This window comes from Cannabis sativa, chromosome 7 (assembly GCF_029168945.1).
Source record: "Cannabis sativa cultivar Pink pepper isolate KNU-18-1 chromosome 7, ASM2916894v1, whole genome shotgun sequence".
In the NCBI taxonomy this organism is placed as follows: Eukaryota; Viridiplantae; Streptophyta; class Magnoliopsida; order Rosales; family Cannabaceae; genus Cannabis; species Cannabis sativa.
Genome location: NC_083607.1, coordinates 56420127 through 56439095, shown reverse-complemented (window position 1 = coordinate 56439095; position 18969 = coordinate 56420127). Strand labels below are relative to the sequence as shown.

The window sequence follows — 18969 nt, the reverse complement described above, 5'->3', positions numbered from 1 at the left end:
TCGCTTAAAATTGCAAAATCGAACATATGTCGCACAAAAACATCGCTTAAAATCGCTTAACCACAACAACAAATTTATAAGCTTCAATTGCAAACTGCCTAGTAAACATCGCACAATAATCGCATAGTACTCGCATAGAAGTCGCCAAAAACATCATTTCTAATTCTAACAAGACTTATAACACTAAAATCGCATAAATGTCGCTTAAAAAAATCCAAAACCCATAAACCTTTACTGATTCACATAATATCGCTCAAAAATCGCACAATATCACTCAATATCGCTCAAAAATCCAAAACACACAAACCCTATACTAACTCGTATTATATTGCACAAAATCGCACATAAAATCGCATAGTATCGCACAAAACATACAAAACTAGAAAAAAGCTATAGCTCGAAACCCATATCACAACTTTCAGTTCAATAACAGATTCATCCACAAATTAATGCATTTTAAAGGAGAAATTAAAAGAAAAATTCCCAAAAAACAAACCTAGGGTTGGTGCAATTGGGGTTGTTGGGGTTCGAGTGGGTCTCGTGGTTGCTCGGATCGATTGGGTCGAGAGGTAGTCCGTCAATGGGGTCGAGAGGGTCGTCGGAGCTTGGGGTCGAGAGGGTAAATCGGAGCTTGAGGTCGATTGGAGAGGGAAGGGGGTCTGGTTCAAATGGAGGGGGTGGGTTCGACGGTTTTGGGTTCGAATGGAGAGGGAATGAGGGAGAGAGAAGGTTGTTAGAGAGGAGGGGGGAAACTGAAAAGTTAGGGGTAATTTTGGAGGAAATTGAAAAATTAACATATTTTTACAATGTGTAATTTTTTAGTTTAATTAAATACCATATGTTATTTTTCAGCATGATTTCTCAAATTTCTTTTTTAATAAGGCTAATTAGGATTTTTCTTCCTAAATTTTGATATGTATAAAATCATACCTCTTAAATTTTTTTGACCGTTAAAAATTTTCCTTGAATTATTAAAATACTTTTGTCTAATTACAATTAATTTTACTGGTTTAATTGTTTATATATTCGAAAAAAAGTGAGCTTTTAGCCATTACCCTTCTTGATTTATAATCCAACTACATATCACATAATCCTAAAACATCACTTATTAAATAGAATGTAACTATAAATATAAATAATAGTGACCCTTGTAGAGTTCAATCACATAGAAGCAAACAAGCAAACTAGTGGTTCCAATTTGCCATAGAGTCCCTATTCAAGAGAAAAAATTAAGCAAAGAGTGTTTTGGAGTGACCACCTCATGGTCATGTCATGGACTAATAATGGTCCATGGAGAGAGAGAGAGAGTCACTTTTTCCTTCAAAAATTATTAGCCTATTTCAAGCATTTTGTCTTTTCTAATTCTTTATAATTTATTTACACATCTATATTTGTCTTTTCTCCTATACTACACACACATGCAACGCAATCTCAAAATTATTAATAATTCAAAATATATAAAAACTTTATTATTATTAGTGGAAGATACCACCAAAGCAAAGTTATAATAATTATTCTATAGTTTATATTTAATTACACCAACAAAACAATAATCATAATAATTTATATATAAATTGCCTGTATGCATTATAATTTTAAAATGTTAATCATACATATTTATGCAGTTTTAATTTACGTAAGCCGTGACGTTATATAATTTTTTCTCATTAGCATTATTATTTTGTTTCTCATTTTTAGAAACTTTTTTTCTGAAATTTGTTTTCTTCGGTTGTTTTGTCAGTATGCAAAGTCTGGTCTGGTCGTCTTTATATTATTGTATATTATACTGTATCCAATCCATGCATGTGACTTGTTGTTGTGAGGACTGTAGTGAACTCTGTTCATTTCAACAGAAGAAATCTACATCTACAAAGGTACGGTTATCATTGATTATTCTGTTTTTATTAGTTTTCACTGTTTGGATGCTGAGAATTATGATGGGAAAATGTTTGAACAAAAAAAAAAAACTAATTTTCCCGCTTAATGGTTTCTGGGTCTTTGGTTTTTGGAGCTGAATTGTGTGTACTTGTTGAATTAATGATTCGCAGTGTTTGCTATCTGTTTGTTATATTTACTCTGAAACCCACTTGATTATTTTTATTATTTCTATATATGTTGAATAATTTAATTACAAAGTCTTAATTGTGGAAATGGGATTTATGTTGTAGGAAGTGTATTATGTGGAAGAACACATAGTGATTAGCAAGCATAAGTGAAGTTTTCAAGAGGAGCAAATATGGGGTTTAAGCCACTAAGTTGGTACTGTCAGCCAGAAGCTTATGGGTTTTGGGGAAGACTAGTTGACAGTGCTTTTGGTTCGTATACACCTTGTGCAATTGACTCCCTGGTGGACTCCTTTTCTCATTTGGTTCTTCTGGGCCTCTGTTTATATCGAATATGGCTAATCAAGAAGAATTCCAAAGCACAAAGGTTTCGTTTGAGGTCAAATTACTACAATTACTTGTTGGGTTTGCTGGCTGCATACACCACTGCCAATCCATTACTAAGATGGGTTTTGGATATTTCACTCTTTAATCTGGATGGTAAGACTGATCTGTCTCCTTTTGAGGTGGGTTTTCAGTCATTTTGGTGAATTATTTTGTCTTATATATAAGAATGTACTTCAAATTCTGAGTTGATAGCCTACAATCACTTTTGGAAGTTTGGAAGAGTGAAATTTAAAGTTTGGTAGTTGTTTCATTTCTAGCAGAGATTATATGTCACACTGAGATTAATGTTGATAACTAACACTTGCAATTTAACTTACCTCTTTTTTCACAGATAACATCTTTGATTATTGAATTTCTTGCTTGGGGCTCCTTGTTGGTTATGCTTGGACTGGAAACTAAAGTTTACATTCGTGAATTCCGGTGGTATGTGAGATTTGGAGTCATTTATGTGTTGGTGGCAGATGCTGTGGTGGTCAACCTTATCTTTTCAGTTAGGGATTACTACACTGGGTTAGTTCTTTTCCCATTCACCGAATAATATACTTTTCGCACAATGTGATTTTTGAAATACAAATAGTTTGACCTCTTAATTTGACTTCAAGCAGATGGAAGTGAATATGAGCAATCAATAGTATTCATATCTGCACTGAGGATATTTTATATTGTTTTCTTGCTTTTATGTTCCCTTGAATTGTTATGCAACTGACAGTGATGAAATTGGAAGCACTAAATATTTTCTGGAGGATCTTTTTTTTTATTCATATAAGATAGATAAAATACATGCTTATAGATGTTTTATCTTTATTTTACAGATATGCAATCTATCTCTACATAAGCACGGTCCCTGTCCAGGTTGGTATCCTCTCGTCTTTGTTCTTTTCTTTTATTTGGCAAAGAATTTGGCTTATTCATGAGCTTGTTTACCATCAAAATTTTAAGTGATGTGCAACCTGAGCTGTGTTTTGCCACACCCTAAAATTCTTGAGAACCCATCTTGCCTTAGTCTTAAGTAATCATATAAGTGATAAAATGGAAGTACACTACACTTACAATGACAGTCCACGAGAAAAAATTTCTTGAGTCAAAGCCATAAATGGTGCAATACCTAGCCTTGCCTTGATTAAGTGACTGCTTGTCGCTCAAATTTTTATCAAGAATGTTACCAGTTTTGGATTCGAAGGGCATGTAAAGTGGATGATACAACATAGCATTTTGTAATCTAGAACGTTTTGATGGAAGGCTGTTGGAACCTATCTTACATTTTGAACCTACATCAAGATATTGGCCTCCTTTTCTGAATAGTTAAATTGTTTTCCTCGAGTTACATTTGATGTGTCATTGCATTAATGTTCTTGTATAGGTGTTGTTGGGAATTCTTCTTGCCATATATCTTCCAAACTTGGACCCTTATCCTGGTTATGTTGTGATTCAACCCGAGTCTATTGACAATGCTGAATATGAAGCACTACCTGGTGGAGATAATATTTGTCCTGAGAGGCATGCTAATTTTTTTTCAAGTAAGTAATTTAAGCTTGTATCGGGTTTAAACACTGGATTTCATATGGTGTCCCTTGTATTAAAATAGTCATTAGCAGTAAGAAAATGCTTATGGTGTCCTATATATTTCCCTTTTCATTGTCTTTGCTAGAATTATATTTACCCTTCATTTGGCTCTAAACTCCCCTTCAATCCTTTAACTGATATTATAACACGCTACTGCAGAAATATATTTCGGATGGATAACCCCACTCATGCAGAAAGGTTATAGAAAACCGATCACTGAAAAAGATGTCTGGAAGTTAGACTCATGGGATCAAACTGAGACTTTGATTAAAAAGTTGGCTTCTTTTAATGTGTTATACATGTTTTTTTTTTTCATAAACAATATCATTATATGAATTATGCTTTTCATTTTTCAGGTTCCAGAGATGTTGGGTTGAAGAATCTCAAAGGTCCAACCCGTGGCTTTTAAGAGCACTGAATCGTAGTCTTGGAGGGAGGTATTGACCTAGCAGTAGTTTTTTTTCTTCTTTCATTTCTAACTTAACCAATAGATAATAATTTTATTTCCATCTAATTTTTTTTCCTTCTTTACAAAATGTTGTATGTAGGTTTTGGTATGGAGCCCTATTCAAGGTAATGATCTTATTCCCTGTTATTCTTTCTAAGACTTGTCACAATTGTTTTTAAAATTAGAAACTCTACATTTTTTTAAAATGAAAAAGAGTGCATAATGATTGAAACTTGCTCTAACTCAAGATGCTTATGAAAACAATGTTTGTCTCATGTTTAACTGACTCAAGATGCTTATTAATCTTGCTCTGAACTCCTTGTAGATTGTATATGACCTATCTCAGTTTGTGGGGCCCGTTGTTTTGAGTCATCTCCTACAGGTTAGTTCCTTTCTTGGCAAGCCTAAAAAACTTTCCTTCAATATTGTAGCTCCAAAAGAGGTCTTTTCCATTTAAAGTTTGTTTGCATATGTTTTTCTTTTGCTTTGAAAGTAAAATACTTAATTTCTTATGGAAAAAATGATAATTGTAAAAAATAATGCAAGGAGGAAAAGTGACATCTTTTTTATGTGAGAATAATTTTAAAATCGGAAGCCTCTCATTTTGCAAGATGAGAATATAGTAACTTGGTCTGTAAATGTTTATTAATCTTGTCTTGGTAAATAAATTTCAGGTGTTATACCTGTCATAAAGTGAAAAAGAAAAAAAAAATATATGGTCTAAAAGTTGATTTATGCACCAAGATTATGGTTGGAACTGAAGATAATTTGTTATTAGCCCAAGATAATTTGACATAAGTTTTTTTTTTTAAAAGAAGCTAATCAAGCTATATAGTTGACATAGTAACAATAAATTAGCTCAATGTGAAACGAAATCTGTTTCAATCCATTTTACCATCATATTTGTGTTATGCATTGTAGAGTGTAGTTTTTGAATTTGAATTATGGACTTTCTATTTGTCTTGTTACGAGCTGCAGTCCATGCAACGAGGGGATCCAGCTTGGATCGGTTATATATATGCCTTCTTAATCTTTGCTGGAGTGGTATGGCTTCTATCTTTCATTTACTCAATTAAAGTAATGTACTTTCTGTACAAAACTAGTGGCAAGTTGAAGTCTGAATATTTTAATCACTTTTATGGACTTTGCCTATAATTAACTTTTGTATGAATTGCCAAGTTTGCGAATAAAATTAGTAGACAATGCCTAAAGTTGGCTTTGTGAACAATTATATGTGATTGCGAAATTGCAAAATATGATTATCTGATTTCTTGAGTCATGCACTGATGAAAATTTATACTGAAGTTTGATGTTTTCTTAGATGTTCCCTTAATTTCTTTAGATTTCTTCACGTTTTAATTCATAGAAGATAGGCACAGAAGGAAACTAGAGTTGCTGATTGTGTTCATTTACAGAATTAAATGATCTTTTTAATCAGATTAGAACAGAGTAAATTTGTGACGATTAACTTGTTTATTGAGTAGTTGATTTTAACTTTTTCAGTCTATTGGGGTGTTGACTGAATCTCAATATTTCCAGAATGTTATGCGTGTTGGTTTCCGGCTTAGATCAACTTTGGTAAAATCCTCTCTTTTATGTTACTACTGTAAATTATGTTATATTGTCTAATTCTGCCAAATTTTTAGGTGGCTGCTATATTTAGAAAATCATTACGATTGACTCATGAGAGTCGCAAGAATTTCTCTACAGGGAAGATAACAAATATGATTACAACAGATGCTAATTCACTTCAGGTAAATATGCTACAGATAAATTCTATTTTTTGTGTACTTTTATTAGTTATATACTTACAATCACACATAAAAAATATATTGGGGCCAGAGGCCATTAATCAAATTATAACTATGCCATGTTCAATATTTTTCAGCAAATATGCCAACAACTTCATGGATTATGGTCATCTCCATTTCGTATTATCATAGCTCTGGTTCTTCTATACCAGCAATTAGGAGTCGCATCTCTTTTTGGGGCACTAATGCTAGTTCTCATGCTCCCGGTCCAGGTAGATACACTAATGGTTTCATTGCTACCTTGCTAATATTTGAAATTCTGTTTCTTCATCTAAACAGTGAAAGCTAAATGCAGCATCAAGGGTTGTGTATTGTATTTGGTTTGATATTTTGTTATCAAACATGCTCATTTCTTTCAGCATACTCCCTTTTGATTCTTGATAAGATGATTTTCCTTGTGTCAAAACAGACAATTATACTTTCCAAAATGAGAAAACTCACCAAAGAAGGATTACTACGCACTGACAAGAGAGTTGGCCTCATGAATGAAATTCTTTCAGCCATGGATATTGTGAAGTATGGTTTTTATCTTTTATTTTTGTTATAAAGCTTCATATCATCAGAACTAAATATTCTGACACTTTGCTGAATATGTTCCAGATGCTATGCATGGGAAAGAAGCTTCCAGTCTCGTGTTCAAGATATGCGAAATGATGAGCTATCATGGTTTCGTAAAGCTCAATTACTAGCTGCTGTATGTGTGAAAACTAGTATTGAAATTTAATTATCTGTTTTAGTTTATCTTTAAAGGCCAAAATTTCATGATGCTACGTTGTAGTCTCGTAGATAGTAGTTGAAACATAAATATGGTTAGAAAGGATATTTAGATTGCAAAAATAATTATAATAATAATGTGGGATCAAGTCTCTAAAAGAGAGCAAGCTATGTTCGATTTGTCCTGTTTCATAACTGTAATTTTTTTAATAGTTTCTTTTTGATTGCAGTTTAATAGCTTTATACTAAACAGTATCCCAGTTGTTGTAACGGTGGTATCATTTGGAATTTTTACGTTGCTTGGAGGGGATTTGACTCCTGCAAGGGCATTCACATCACTTTCTCTCTTTGCAGTGCTGCGATTTCCACTGAACATGCTGCCTAATCTATTAAGTCAGGTATTTACTCTAATAATGTCTATTTTTTCTTTCTTTTTTCTTTTTTGGCTGGCCTTAGTAGCATCACCAAATAAATATTCTAGTATTTGTCTTTTGAGTTTTGCTATGCGTTATCAATTTCTCTTTTTTGTTCATCGATGGTTGAATAAAACTATGGCGTGACTCTGCTATATCTTATGATATGACTCTACTTTGACAGGTTGTGAATGCAAATATATCATTACAGCGTTTGGAGGAGCTATTCTTAGCTGAAGAGAGAACTCTACAACCAAACCCCCCTCTTGAACCTGGGCTTCCAGCCATCTCAATTAAGGATGGGTACTTTTCATGGGACGCAAAGGTAAACTTTTCAACATCTATACTTTTTTGCATATAATATAATTTGGTTTATCAAACAGTACTACCTACTAATTATATAGGAATATTTCTCAGTAGACTTCTTCAATGTGAGCCTTACAGCTTTCTTAACCTTTGTCAACACCTCCTCATAACCTTTCTTGGGCTAACATACATTATAAAAATATTTACTACATTTGAAAAATCTCCTAAATCTATCGGCTAGTGCTACGGTGAACTTTGAAATTCTGCTAAGGCACTCTTGACACCCAAGGCACAAGTCTCATTTACTGATAGCTAATTTAGGAAATTTCTCAAGATGTAGAAAATATGCTATAAATAAAATATATATACATATATGTATGGGTGCATATATATGCTAATGCTATTAGTCATGTGCATAATGTTTATTTACCTATGATAACTTCCAATGGAAATGATGGTAAAGGTTTCCCTATTTTCAGGCAGATAAACCAACCTTATCAAATATTAATTTGGATATACCAGTCGGTAGCTTAGTTGCTATTGTGGGTGGGACTGGAGAAGGAAAAACGTCACTGATATCAGCTATGATAAGCGAAATACCTTCTGTGTCGAATGCACATATTGAATTGAGAGGAAGTGTTGCTTATGTTCCCCAAATTTCGTGGATTTTCAATGCAACTGTGAGTTGTTTCAAAATTTCTAGTTTAGTTGGCCCCTCTATTGTACATATTACAACCTTTTGAATTCTAAATTATGTGTTTTAATTTTTATGTTGTTCTTCCATCCAGGTACGAGAAAACATATTATTTGGATCTGAATTTGAATCTACAAGATATTGGAAGGCTATTGACGTAACCGAATTACATCATGATCTTGATATACTTCCAGTTGAGTGGATATGAATTTATGTAATAGCTTGCTCATTTATATGGAATGCCAATTGATGGCTAAATATTATCATTTCCTCGTTTTATTTTAAAGGGGCGCGATCTAACAGAGATAGGTGAGCGGGGTGTGAATATTAGTGGTGGACAAAAGCAGAGAATTTCAATGGCTAGAGCTTTATATTCTGCAGCTGATGTATACATATTTGATGACCCTTTAAGTGCTCTAGATGCTCGTGTTGCTAGACAGGTATTTGTGTCTTACTGATGTTGCATTTCCAATTATGTTTATATTTGAGTTGTAACTATAATGGATTGTAACACCAACAACCAAAGTCTTTTATTTTTGTATTTTTCTTTGTTTCCGTTGCTGATGCTCATTAGATCTTCTTGCAATTTTTAGGGCTCTTAATACCGATACTGAATTGGTCTCTCTTATTGTCTTGATATATTTGTAAAAGTCATATTTTTAATCATGTATGGTCACTTCATCTCCAGGTTTTTAACAACTGTATCAAACAAGAGTTAGAAGGGAAAACTAGACTACTTGTCACGAACCAGCTACACTTCCTTCCTCAAGTTGACAGAATCATTCTAGTATCTGATGGTATGATTGCAGAGGAGGGAACCTATGAGGAGCTGACTAAAAATGGAAAATTGTTCCAAAAGCTAATGGAAAATGCAGGGAAGATGGGAGAAAATATAGAAGAAAATATGGATAGTGGAAGTTCCCAGAAAAGTTCGATTCCAGCTTCTAATGGGGAGGCAAATGGTTCTTCTATAGATGAAATCAATTCAAAGAGAGGGAAATTGAGGAAGTCTGTTCTGATCAAACAAGAGGAACGAGAAACAGGCATTGTCAGTTGGACTGTCTTGATGAGGTAACATCATGCATTAATCTAAGAAACATAATTTGAAAATCGTTACTTTATCTTTTATGTTTTGTCTTGTTTCAGTGGGGAACTGCATGTCATTTGCATGTGCCGGTATCAGTAAAACGTGCTATGATTAATTTGGAACCCTCAAACATAGAACCTGAATTGAAATTTGACAAATTTATATCAATGCTGCAATGTGAATTATTTCCCTACATTACAAGTCTGGCTAATTATGATATCTTGCAAATTTAGTTATTCATTCTTGTCCTTTGCTCAGGTATAAAAATGCTCTAGGAGGCATGTGGGTGGTCATCGTTCTCTTACTTTGCTATTTATCGACAGAAGTTCTTCGAGTTTCAAGTAGCACGTGGCTAAGTTTTTGGACAGATCAAAGCAAATCAACAAGTTATAAACCTGGATTCTACATTCTCATATATGCACTTCTTTCATTTGGGCAGGTGTGTGATATTGATATATATTTCGAGTTATGTTATTCTTTACAATTTATCTCATTCTCTCGTTTGCGCTTGTCATCTACCTAAGCGTGCCATTTTCAGCTGTTTAAATGGTTTTGATGCTTAACTATTTTTGTAGAAATATCTATGTAAATAGCTTTGTACAGTTATATTTAGGGTGTTTTTGACAGCTGAGTTTAGGTTGTATTTTTTCCTAATTTCCTTGATTGTTGCCTAATTCTACTATGTAATCAGCCTATATAAAGGCTGCATTTTTCATCAATAATATCAGATTAGAAGTATCATTCCCAAATTGCTACATGGTATCAGAGCATTTGTAGTAAAAAAAAAAAATCGTTTTTTTTTCTGCCTTTTTTTTTAAAAAAAAATTAGGGTTTAGTTCTTTGAGGCACAATCTTAGAAATCTGGTACACAGTCCTCTTCTAATCTCACCTCCTATCCAAAAAGCTTACCACAGCACCGATCGGCAAAACCCCAAAGTTCGGGGTCCATAACAGTGGCGCGTGAGCCACACGCGCCGCCATCCTCCGACGTCATCACCCACGCGCCACGCGCGTGCAGGCGCGTGAGACATCTCCGGCCTTCGTTTCTTCGACGTCTTCCTCCCTGGCACTCCCTATTTCGGCTGTGACTCTCCATCTGCGGTTCTTCGCTACAACAGATTATTTCTTTGGCTAAGTTTTTCTCTAGATTCATTTTCTTTTTGCTTCATTTCAATGAATCCTCTTCGACAGTCTATACAACAGCCAAAATCTCCCTTAATCAAGGCAAATGCTAGTATAGTGTGTCATCAAGGTTCTACATCTCACACGTTTACTGCTACCTCCAACAAAGGTACTTGGATAGTTGATTCAGGGGCCTCTGACCACATGACGGGTGATTTCCAACTCTTCAACACCTTCAAACCATGTGCTCATTCCCAAACAGTTAGAATTGCTGATGGCTCTCTCACACCAGTGATAGGGACTGGTTCTGTAACATTATCAGATGACCTTCTCCTTTCATCTGTTCTATTTGTCCCTAAACTGAATTGCAATCTTCTTCGATAAGTAAACTTACTCGAGATCTACATTGTGTAACTAAATTCTATCCAAATCTTTGTAAATTTCAGGTTGATGGCTCGGAAAAAGTGATTGGCAGTGCTGAAATGCATGATGGGCTCTATATTCTCAAGGCTTCTTCTAAAAGTAAACAAGTTCATACACCAAGTTGTGGTAACTACTCTAATTTAGATTCAGTTTTCAATTCTGTGTCTGTTTCGAATGAAAATCTCGTCATGTTGTGGCATTTTCGGCTTGGACATCCAAATTTTGGTTATCTTGAAAAATTGTTCCCTCAGTTATTTGTCCACAAAAGACCAAAATTCTTTTATTGTGAAGTCTGCCAACTTGCTAAACATACTCGAAACTCTTACCCTAGTCTTCCTTACAAACCTTCCCGACCTTTTTCAATGATACATAGTAATATTTGGGGACCATCGCGAGTAACAAATATTAATGGATCTAGATGGTTTGTATCATTTATTGATGACCATACTAGGACAACATGGACCTTCCTTATGAAAGAAAAATCTGAAACTGCTTCCATTTTTCAAAAATTTCATTCCATGATTCAAAATCAATTTAACCAAAAGATTCAAATCTTGAAAACTGATAATGGAAAGGAATATTTCAACTCCATACTTGGTCCATACTTGTTAGATCAAGGAATTGTTCACATTAGTTCATGTGTTGATACTCCGCAACAAAATGGAGTGGCTGAAAGAAAAAATAGGCATCTTCTTGAAGTTTCTAGATCTATCATGTTTTCAAATAATGTTCCCAAACAGTTTTGGGGGGAAGCCTTACTCACATCCACCTACCTCATCAATCGTATGCCTAGTCGTGTATTACAATTCAAAGCCCCAAGAAATTTGTTACTTGCTACATTCCCTCATATCTCAGCTTTTTCTTCAGATCTTCCATTCAAAGTCTTCGGATGTACAGCCTTTGTTCATGTTTATGATCACAACAGAACAAAACTTGATCCAAAATCTCACAAGTGCATCTTCATCGGGTATTCCAACACTCAAAAAGGGTACAAATGTTACTCTCCAATTTCAAAAAGGGTTTATATCACTATGGATGTCACATTCTTTGAACATCAACCTTTCTTTCCCAAATCTGGCATTCAGGGAGAGCATTCACATGAATATCAGTTTTGGGAAATCCTTCAGAATCATCAAGCTGTTTTTCCTCAATCTAATGTTATGGCGCACGAACATCAAAGTGCTCAACCTTTGCCTTCCTTGCCTCTTTTCCCTGTCCAATTGGATATCAATCCAGAAAACACATCCAACCCGTCTCCAGAAAACACATCCAACTCATCTCCAGAAAACACATCAAACCCGTCATTCTCTACATTCAATCCAACATCACTTTCCTCTTCAGAAAATCCAAACACTCTTTCAAACTCACCACCACTTCAAACTCAAGCAATAGGTAACAAAGAACTTCGTGTTTATAGCAGGAGGAAAGTTGGGAATATAGAGGCCAACATGCAAGACAAGAGCTGTTCAAACACTCATCATAGCCCTCTCAACCTTGAAAATCATGAAGGTAAGGATTTTGTGACTCATGAGTTAGTTTCTCCTACTATTGATGATCTCGACCTTCCTATTGCTCATCGAAAGGGTGTCAGAACTTGTACGAATCACCCCATTCAAAAGTATGTTGCTTATGGGAAACTAACACCTATGTATCGAGCTTTTGTATCTTCTCTTGATCTTATTCAGATTCCCACAGACATTTATGAGGCCTTGAAAGATCCTAAATGGAAGAGTGCAGTCGATGAAGAAATGAATGCCCTTGAGAAGAATGGTACTTGGGTTGTCACTGAGTTACCTCAAGGAAAGCGGACAGTTGGTTGTAAGTGGATTTTCACCATCAAGTATAATTCAGATGGGAGTATCAACAGATTCAAGGCTCGACTTGTCGCCAAGGGGTTCACTCAATCATATGGTGTTGACTATCAGGAGACCTTTGCTCCCGTCGCCAAACTTAATACAGTAAGAATCTTGTTATCACTAGCTGTAAATTGTGATTGGCCTTTATATCAGCTGGATGTAAAAAATGCTTTTTTGAATGGGGATCTCGAAGAAGAAGTCTATATGGAAATTCCACCAGGGATGAAGAAACACTACAGTGGTCGAGTAGTGTGCAAACTTCTCAAATCCCTTTATGGCTTGAAACAGTCACCTCGGGCATGGTTTGACAAATTTGCAAAGTTAGTTATCAAACATGGATATACTCAAAGCCAGGCTGATCATACTCTATTTTTCAAGTTCTCTCCAACTAGAAAGCTAGCAATTCTCATTGTATATGTGGATGACATAATCTTAACTGGAGATGACACAGAAGAAATTTCAGATCTCAAAAGACTTCTTGCCTCAGCTTTTGAAATCAAAGATCTAGGAACCCTCAAATACTTTCTTGGTATGGAAGTAGCTCGATCGAAAGAAGGAATTGTTATATCTCAACGAAAGTATATCCTAGATCTTCTAAAGGAAACTGGAATGATTGGGAGCAAGCCGGTTGACACTCCCATGGATCCAAATTTGAAAGCTAATCGAAGAGAGGATTCAACTCCAGTAGAGAGGGGGAGCTATCAGAGATTAGTAGGAAAACTAATCTATCTCTCACATACTAGACCAGATATCGCCTTTCCTGTCAGTGTTGTTAGTCAACATATGCACAATCCTTGTGAGGAACATTTGGAAGCGGTGTATCGTATTCTAAGGTATCTGAAAATGACACCAGGTCTAGGTTTGCACTTCAGAAAATACAACAATCGAGACTTGGAAGTTTACACAGACTCTAGTTGGGCTGGAGAGCTGACTGACAGACGATCAACCAGTGGTTATTGCACTTATGTATGGGGTAATTTAGTTACCTGGCGCAGCAAAAAGCAGTCTGTAGTCTCAAGGAGTAGCGCAGAGTCAGAATATCGGGCTTTGGCCTTAGGTATTTGTGAAGGGATGTGGATCAAAAGGCTTATGAATGAATTAAGGTTTGAATCTCCCGAGTCCTTTAAAATGTATAGTGATAGTCAAGCTGCAATTAGCATTGCTAAAAATCCAGTTCACCACGACAGAACTAAACATGTTGAGATAGACAGACACTTCATTTCGGAAAAGGTGAATTCAAAGATCATTGAACTCAACTACATCCCTACAAAGAAACAAATCGCTGACATTCTAACAAATGCCCTACCAAGAACAAGTTTTGAAGAATTTAAATCCAAGCTGGGTTTGTATAACATATACAACTCAGCTTGAGGGGGAGTGTAGAAATATCTATGTAAATAGCTTTGTACAGTTATATTTAGGGTGTTTTTGACAGCTTAGTTTAGGTTGTATTTTTTCCTAATTTCCTTGATTGTTGCCTAATTCTACTATGTAATCAGCCTATATAAAGGCTACATTTTTCATCAATAATATCAGATTAGAAGTATCATTCCCAAATTGCTACAATTTTCAACATGCCTTGATAGATTTTTAAGTACCCCATTGAATTCAAAATTATGTAAGAAATGTCTACAGTAGTATATTGTATTCACTATTCATTACATGTAATATTTTTTGTATGCTGTTGGTAAAAGGGTTGGGATACAATCACATGTATAAATGTTTGGGTGTTTTCATCTTTGAAAACAGATAAAATGAAAACTGGGCATATGTAGAAACACATTTCACGACACCATGTTAATTGCTGGCTCCTGTGTTTGATTCAGGTGTCTGTGACACTGGCAAATTCTTTTTGGTTAATCATGTCTAGTCTTCGTGCGGCCAGAAGATTGCACGACACCATGTTACATGCAATATTGAGAGCTCCAATGGTTTTCTTCCACACTAATCCAACTGGACGGATAATCAATAGATTTGCAAAGGATTTAGGTGATGTAGATCGAAATGTTGCAAATTTAATGAATGGGTTTCTGGGTCAGGTGTGGCAGCTTCTTTCAACTTTTGTGCTGATAGGCATTGTTAGCACAATATCCCTCTGGGCCATCATGCCACTTATGATCCTGTTCTATATGGCCTATTTGTACTATCAGGTATGCTTAATTGTTTGCTGTGTTTTTTCCAAATGTACACACAATAATTTTTTAAGAAAAGTTAATTAAAGAAAAAGACAAAAGTCACATGTCCTTGTGTGGCTTCCTACCAAATTTATTAAAAAATTGGTGGAGGAAAACTTGGGAAATATCAAGATTAAAAAGAAGCAAAACAAAAGACATAACTAGTACAGAAACTTGCCCAATCTCTACTAAGATCAGGAAATGATACACCCTTAAATCCTTTAGCTCGTTAAATCCAAGTTGCTACCCCGAAACTTTATTTGTCCTCTGTATCATCAAAAAATTTATTATTTCATCCCCCAATATGGATATAGAAAGTATAATGAAGCCTACAATGTCAGATAATATTCAGTCTTACAAGATTGATATAGAGATATTTGTGTGTCTCTGTACTGTATAGTTGTTAGTTTAACCCAGTTGAAATATAGCAAAACATGTGCCATAGAAATGGAGGTTGAAGGAGCCCGCAACTTAAATCATAATGATAACAAATTATCAATGGTTTAGTAATAGAGATTTTGTTCACCACGGTTTTCCTCCGCCATAAGTGAGGGTATCAATTCATAACGGGGGGAGGCCAAGACAAGTAATCTCTTTCTCTTTTTCAAAAAAAATTGAGCTTTGAGCTTTGGCCACTATTTATCAAAATGGTTTTGAAAATAATTATATTTATGCAAATTTGGAATTAAGTAACCAATATGAAATGAAGTATGTCTTTTTTGTTAACCATTCTGTTGGATTGTATTACTCAAAATGGGTCCTTTTGTTTTAATCATATGCACACAGAGTACAGCTCGTGAAGTAAAACGCATGGATTCCATTACAAGATCTCCTGTTTATGCACAATTTGGAGAAGCACTAAATGGATTGTCTACTATTCGTGCATACAAGGCGTATGATCGGATGGCCAACATAAATGGGAAGTCTATGGACAATAATATCAGATTCACTCTTGCAAACTTCAGTTCAAATCGTTGGCTTTCCATAAGGTTGGAAACATTAGGAGGTATCATGATCTGGTTGACAGCAAGCTTTGCTGTTCTGCAGAATGGGAGAGCCGATAATCAAGAAGTATATGCATCAACAATGGGTCTACTTCTCAGTTATACTCTAAATATCACAAATCTTCTCAGTGGCGTACTAAGACAAGCAAGTAGAGCTGAAAATAGTTTGAATGCTGTGGAGCGTGTTGGCACATATATTGATTTGCCTTCTGAGGCTCCAGAAATAATTGAAAGCAACCGACCCCCACCAGGGTGGCCATCATCGGGATCTATTAAGTTTGAGAGTGTTGTTATGCGTTATAGGCCTGGACTTCCTCCAGTTTTGCATGGGTTATCCTTCGAAATTTCTCCAACGGAAAAGCTTGGAATAGTTGGAAGAACTGGTGCAGGAAAATCTAGCATGCTTAATGTATTATTCCGGATAGTTGAAATGGAAAAAGGAAGAATCTTAATTGATGGTTGTGATATTTGTAAGCTTGGACTGACAGATTTGCGAAAAATTCTTAGTATCATACCACAATCTCCCATCCTTTTCTCAGGTATGCAATGTAAAATCAATCAATCCTGGGTTTTTATCCTAAATGTGTTGTTGTGTTTGTACGCCTGGTATGTAGAATTTGTTGAAAGCGTGTCATTCTAATGATAAATTCATCTTTCCAGGAACGGTAAGATTTAATCTTGATCCGTTTTGTGAGCATAATGATGCTGATCTTTGGGAGGCATTAGAGAGAGCGCATCTTAAGGATGTCATTAGAAGAAACCCTTTCGGTCTGGATGCAGAGGTATACCCATACACATACCCTAATTTACAATATTGAAGATGATGATTACTTTTTTCTTTTCTGCATTCAAGATAGTTACAGTGATATGTTAAAAGTGTTGTCTTTCACTTCTGTTGACTGTAAAGAATGCTTAGAACAGTCAGATGTATTATTTCTTGGAAATAAATGCTTACCAAGAATAAATGTGATAGCCACATGATATCTTGAAATTTGAATGCGTATAAACAAAATAATAAGCATGAAACAGCAATGTGGTTGATCACATTGCGTGTCGTTTGTCATCCTTTTGAAGCTTATGAAGTATCTTTGTGCTCAATACCTTATTGTTTAAGAAAAGAAAGATGGAACTTGTTAAATGGAATGGAAGATAACCTGTCTTCTTCTGCTCGTGTCTAGGTTCTTGAAGGAGGAGAGAATTTCAGTGTAGGACAAAGGCAATTAATAAGCCTTGCTAGGGCATTGCTACGAAGATCGAAGATACTTGTTCTTGATGAAGCAACTTCAGCTGTTGATGTTGGTACTGATGCTCTTATCCAGAAAACAATTCGCGAAGAATTTAAATCCTGTACTATGTTGATTATTGCTCACAGATTAAATACCATAATTGATAGTGATCGGATTCTTGTTCTTGATGCTGGTCAGGTACATGGAAACCTTTGTGTTTTCTCAAACTCATCATTTTCTTATTGTAATGTTCATTTTTCTAGTAGTCAAAATATAATGCCTGCTTGCAAGAAATTATGTTTGGTTGTACAAATATATCGTTTTCTAACAGTGGATTCTAAATGTTACCTTCCAGCTTCTTGAGTATGATTCCCCCGAGAAACTGTTATCGAACGAAGAAAGTTCATTCTCTAGAATGGTTCAAAGTACAGGGCCTGCCAATGCTGACTACTTACGTAGCTTAGTATTAGGAGAAAAACCGACCGTGACAGGAAGTGATTTAGAGCACAAGCAGTTGATAAACCAGAGGCGATGGCTAGCCTCGTCCCAATGGAAGGCTGCTGCTCAGTATGCGCTAACTGTTTCTCTAGCTCCTTCACAGAATCATCTTCAACAATCTGATATTGAAGATAAGAGCAATATCCTCTTGAAAACAAAGGATGCAGTCGTAACACTGCAAGGAGTTTTGGAGGGGAAATACGAGCAAGATATAGATGAAGCACTAAACCGTTTTGAGGTTCCAAGCGATAATTGGTGGTCAGCTCTTTACAGAATAGTTGAAGGTACATATCTACTTATACTGCAACCACAATTCATGAAACAACACATAAATTTATTTAATCTTTATTTTCCCTGAAAATTCTTTGGTGTCAATTCAATTCTCTCTTGGATTTTGTTTGTGTTCTCATCATGTTCTTGTGAATCTCTTTGTTAAAAAACTTCTAAAACATGAAAATCTTCAGAGTCAGGAGAATAATTATGCTTTTAATCTAACTCTTTCTCATCAAAAACTGGAATTTATGTTTCAGGTCTTGCTGTGATGAGCAGGCTCTCTCAAAGTAGACTTCAGCGGTTTGAAAATAATTTTGAAGACACATCCTTAGACTGGGACCAACCTGAAATATAAGGTCCGCAGTTGAACCAAAACCACTTCCTTCTTTTCACTTTTGATCTTAAAATTTGAAGAAATTAAAATCCCTCAATTCCTTAAAAATGGCTTTGAGATAAGAGAAAAATTAAAAGAATGAAGAATCTTTATTGGTGATTACATATATATATTTATAGTATTACTAAATTGAAGAAAAATTAAAAGAAAGAAGTTTCTTTTCAAAAACAAAATATATAAGGTGCCAATATTCCTCTCCACATGGCTAAAGCATATTGGGTGACTCATAGGTTGTTCCATGTTTCCCACTAATGACAATTTGGACCATCATGATTGTTGGTAAAAAAATTTGCCATTGAATTTCCACCAAGTAATATGGAGGGAGGAGAGTGGGGGTTACTCGTAACTTGTAAAGCTTAATGAAGATACTGGTTCCTTAGCTTTTCTTGTGTGCAGGGTGGAACCAGAAGTAAATGACAAGGGAGTAGGAGTGTCTACTTCAGTTCACACTATTTTGCTTAGTAAAAATTACACTATACATGGGAAAATATTAGAGTTTACTTTTTTATATTT

General features: G+C 35.2%; 1 protein-coding gene and 1 long non-coding RNA gene across 3 annotated transcripts; one reads left to right on the top strand and one right to left on the bottom strand.

Annotated features, from left to right (window-relative positions):
- The first annotated feature begins 1716 nt into the window (after positions 1-1716).
- LOC115697399 (ABC transporter C family member 12) lies at positions 1717-18629 on the top strand. Of its 2 annotated transcripts, none has more exons than XM_030624383.2 (28): positions 1717-1874; positions 2169-2569; positions 2782-2960; positions 3263-3302; positions 3811-3967; positions 4173-4287; positions 4370-4450; positions 4562-4586; positions 4787-4843; positions 5440-5505; positions 5965-6039; positions 6108-6215; positions 6350-6484; positions 6682-6788; positions 6873-6966; positions 7217-7384; positions 7584-7724; positions 8185-8385; positions 8494-8592; positions 8687-8839; positions 9088-9470; positions 9745-9925; positions 14714-15037; positions 15848-16604; positions 16726-16847; positions 17244-17489; positions 17647-18073; positions 18320-18629. In XM_030624383.2, the coding sequence occupies exons 2-28, from the start codon at positions 2237-2239 to the stop codon at positions 18415-18417; spliced, it is 4872 nt and encodes a 1623-aa protein (XP_030480243.1). In that variant the 5' UTR covers positions 1717-1874; positions 2169-2236; the 3' UTR covers positions 18418-18629. The 2 variants fall into 2 exon arrangements, with proteins under 2 accessions (XP_030480243.1, XP_060974992.1); XM_061119009.1 differs by having other exon boundaries at positions 1718-1874; positions 2169-2543.
- Positions 16723-17248, bottom strand: LOC115697414 (uncharacterized). The gene is made up of 2 exons (XR_004007953.1): positions 17021-17248; positions 16723-16907 (listed from the first exon to the last, which is right to left on the bottom strand). It is a non-coding gene; the product is annotated as an uncharacterized LOC115697414 (long non-coding RNA).
- Positions 18630-18969: the final 340 nt, after the last annotated feature.

Excerpts from the sequence above, each read along its gene's own strand:
- LOC115697399 (XM_030624383.2), top strand. The coding sequence starts at position 2,237 with ATGGGGTTTAAGCCACTAAGTTGGTACTGTCAGCCAGAAGCTTATGGG. Across the intron at positions 2,570-2,781 it reads CTGATCTGTCTCCTTTTGAG|ATAACATCTTTGATTATTGA; the intron begins GTGGGTTTTCAG and ends CTTTTTTCACAG. Across the intron at positions 6,216-6,349 it reads CAGATGCTAATTCACTTCAG|CAAATATGCCAACAACTTCA; the intron begins GTAAATATGCTA and ends AATATTTTTCAG.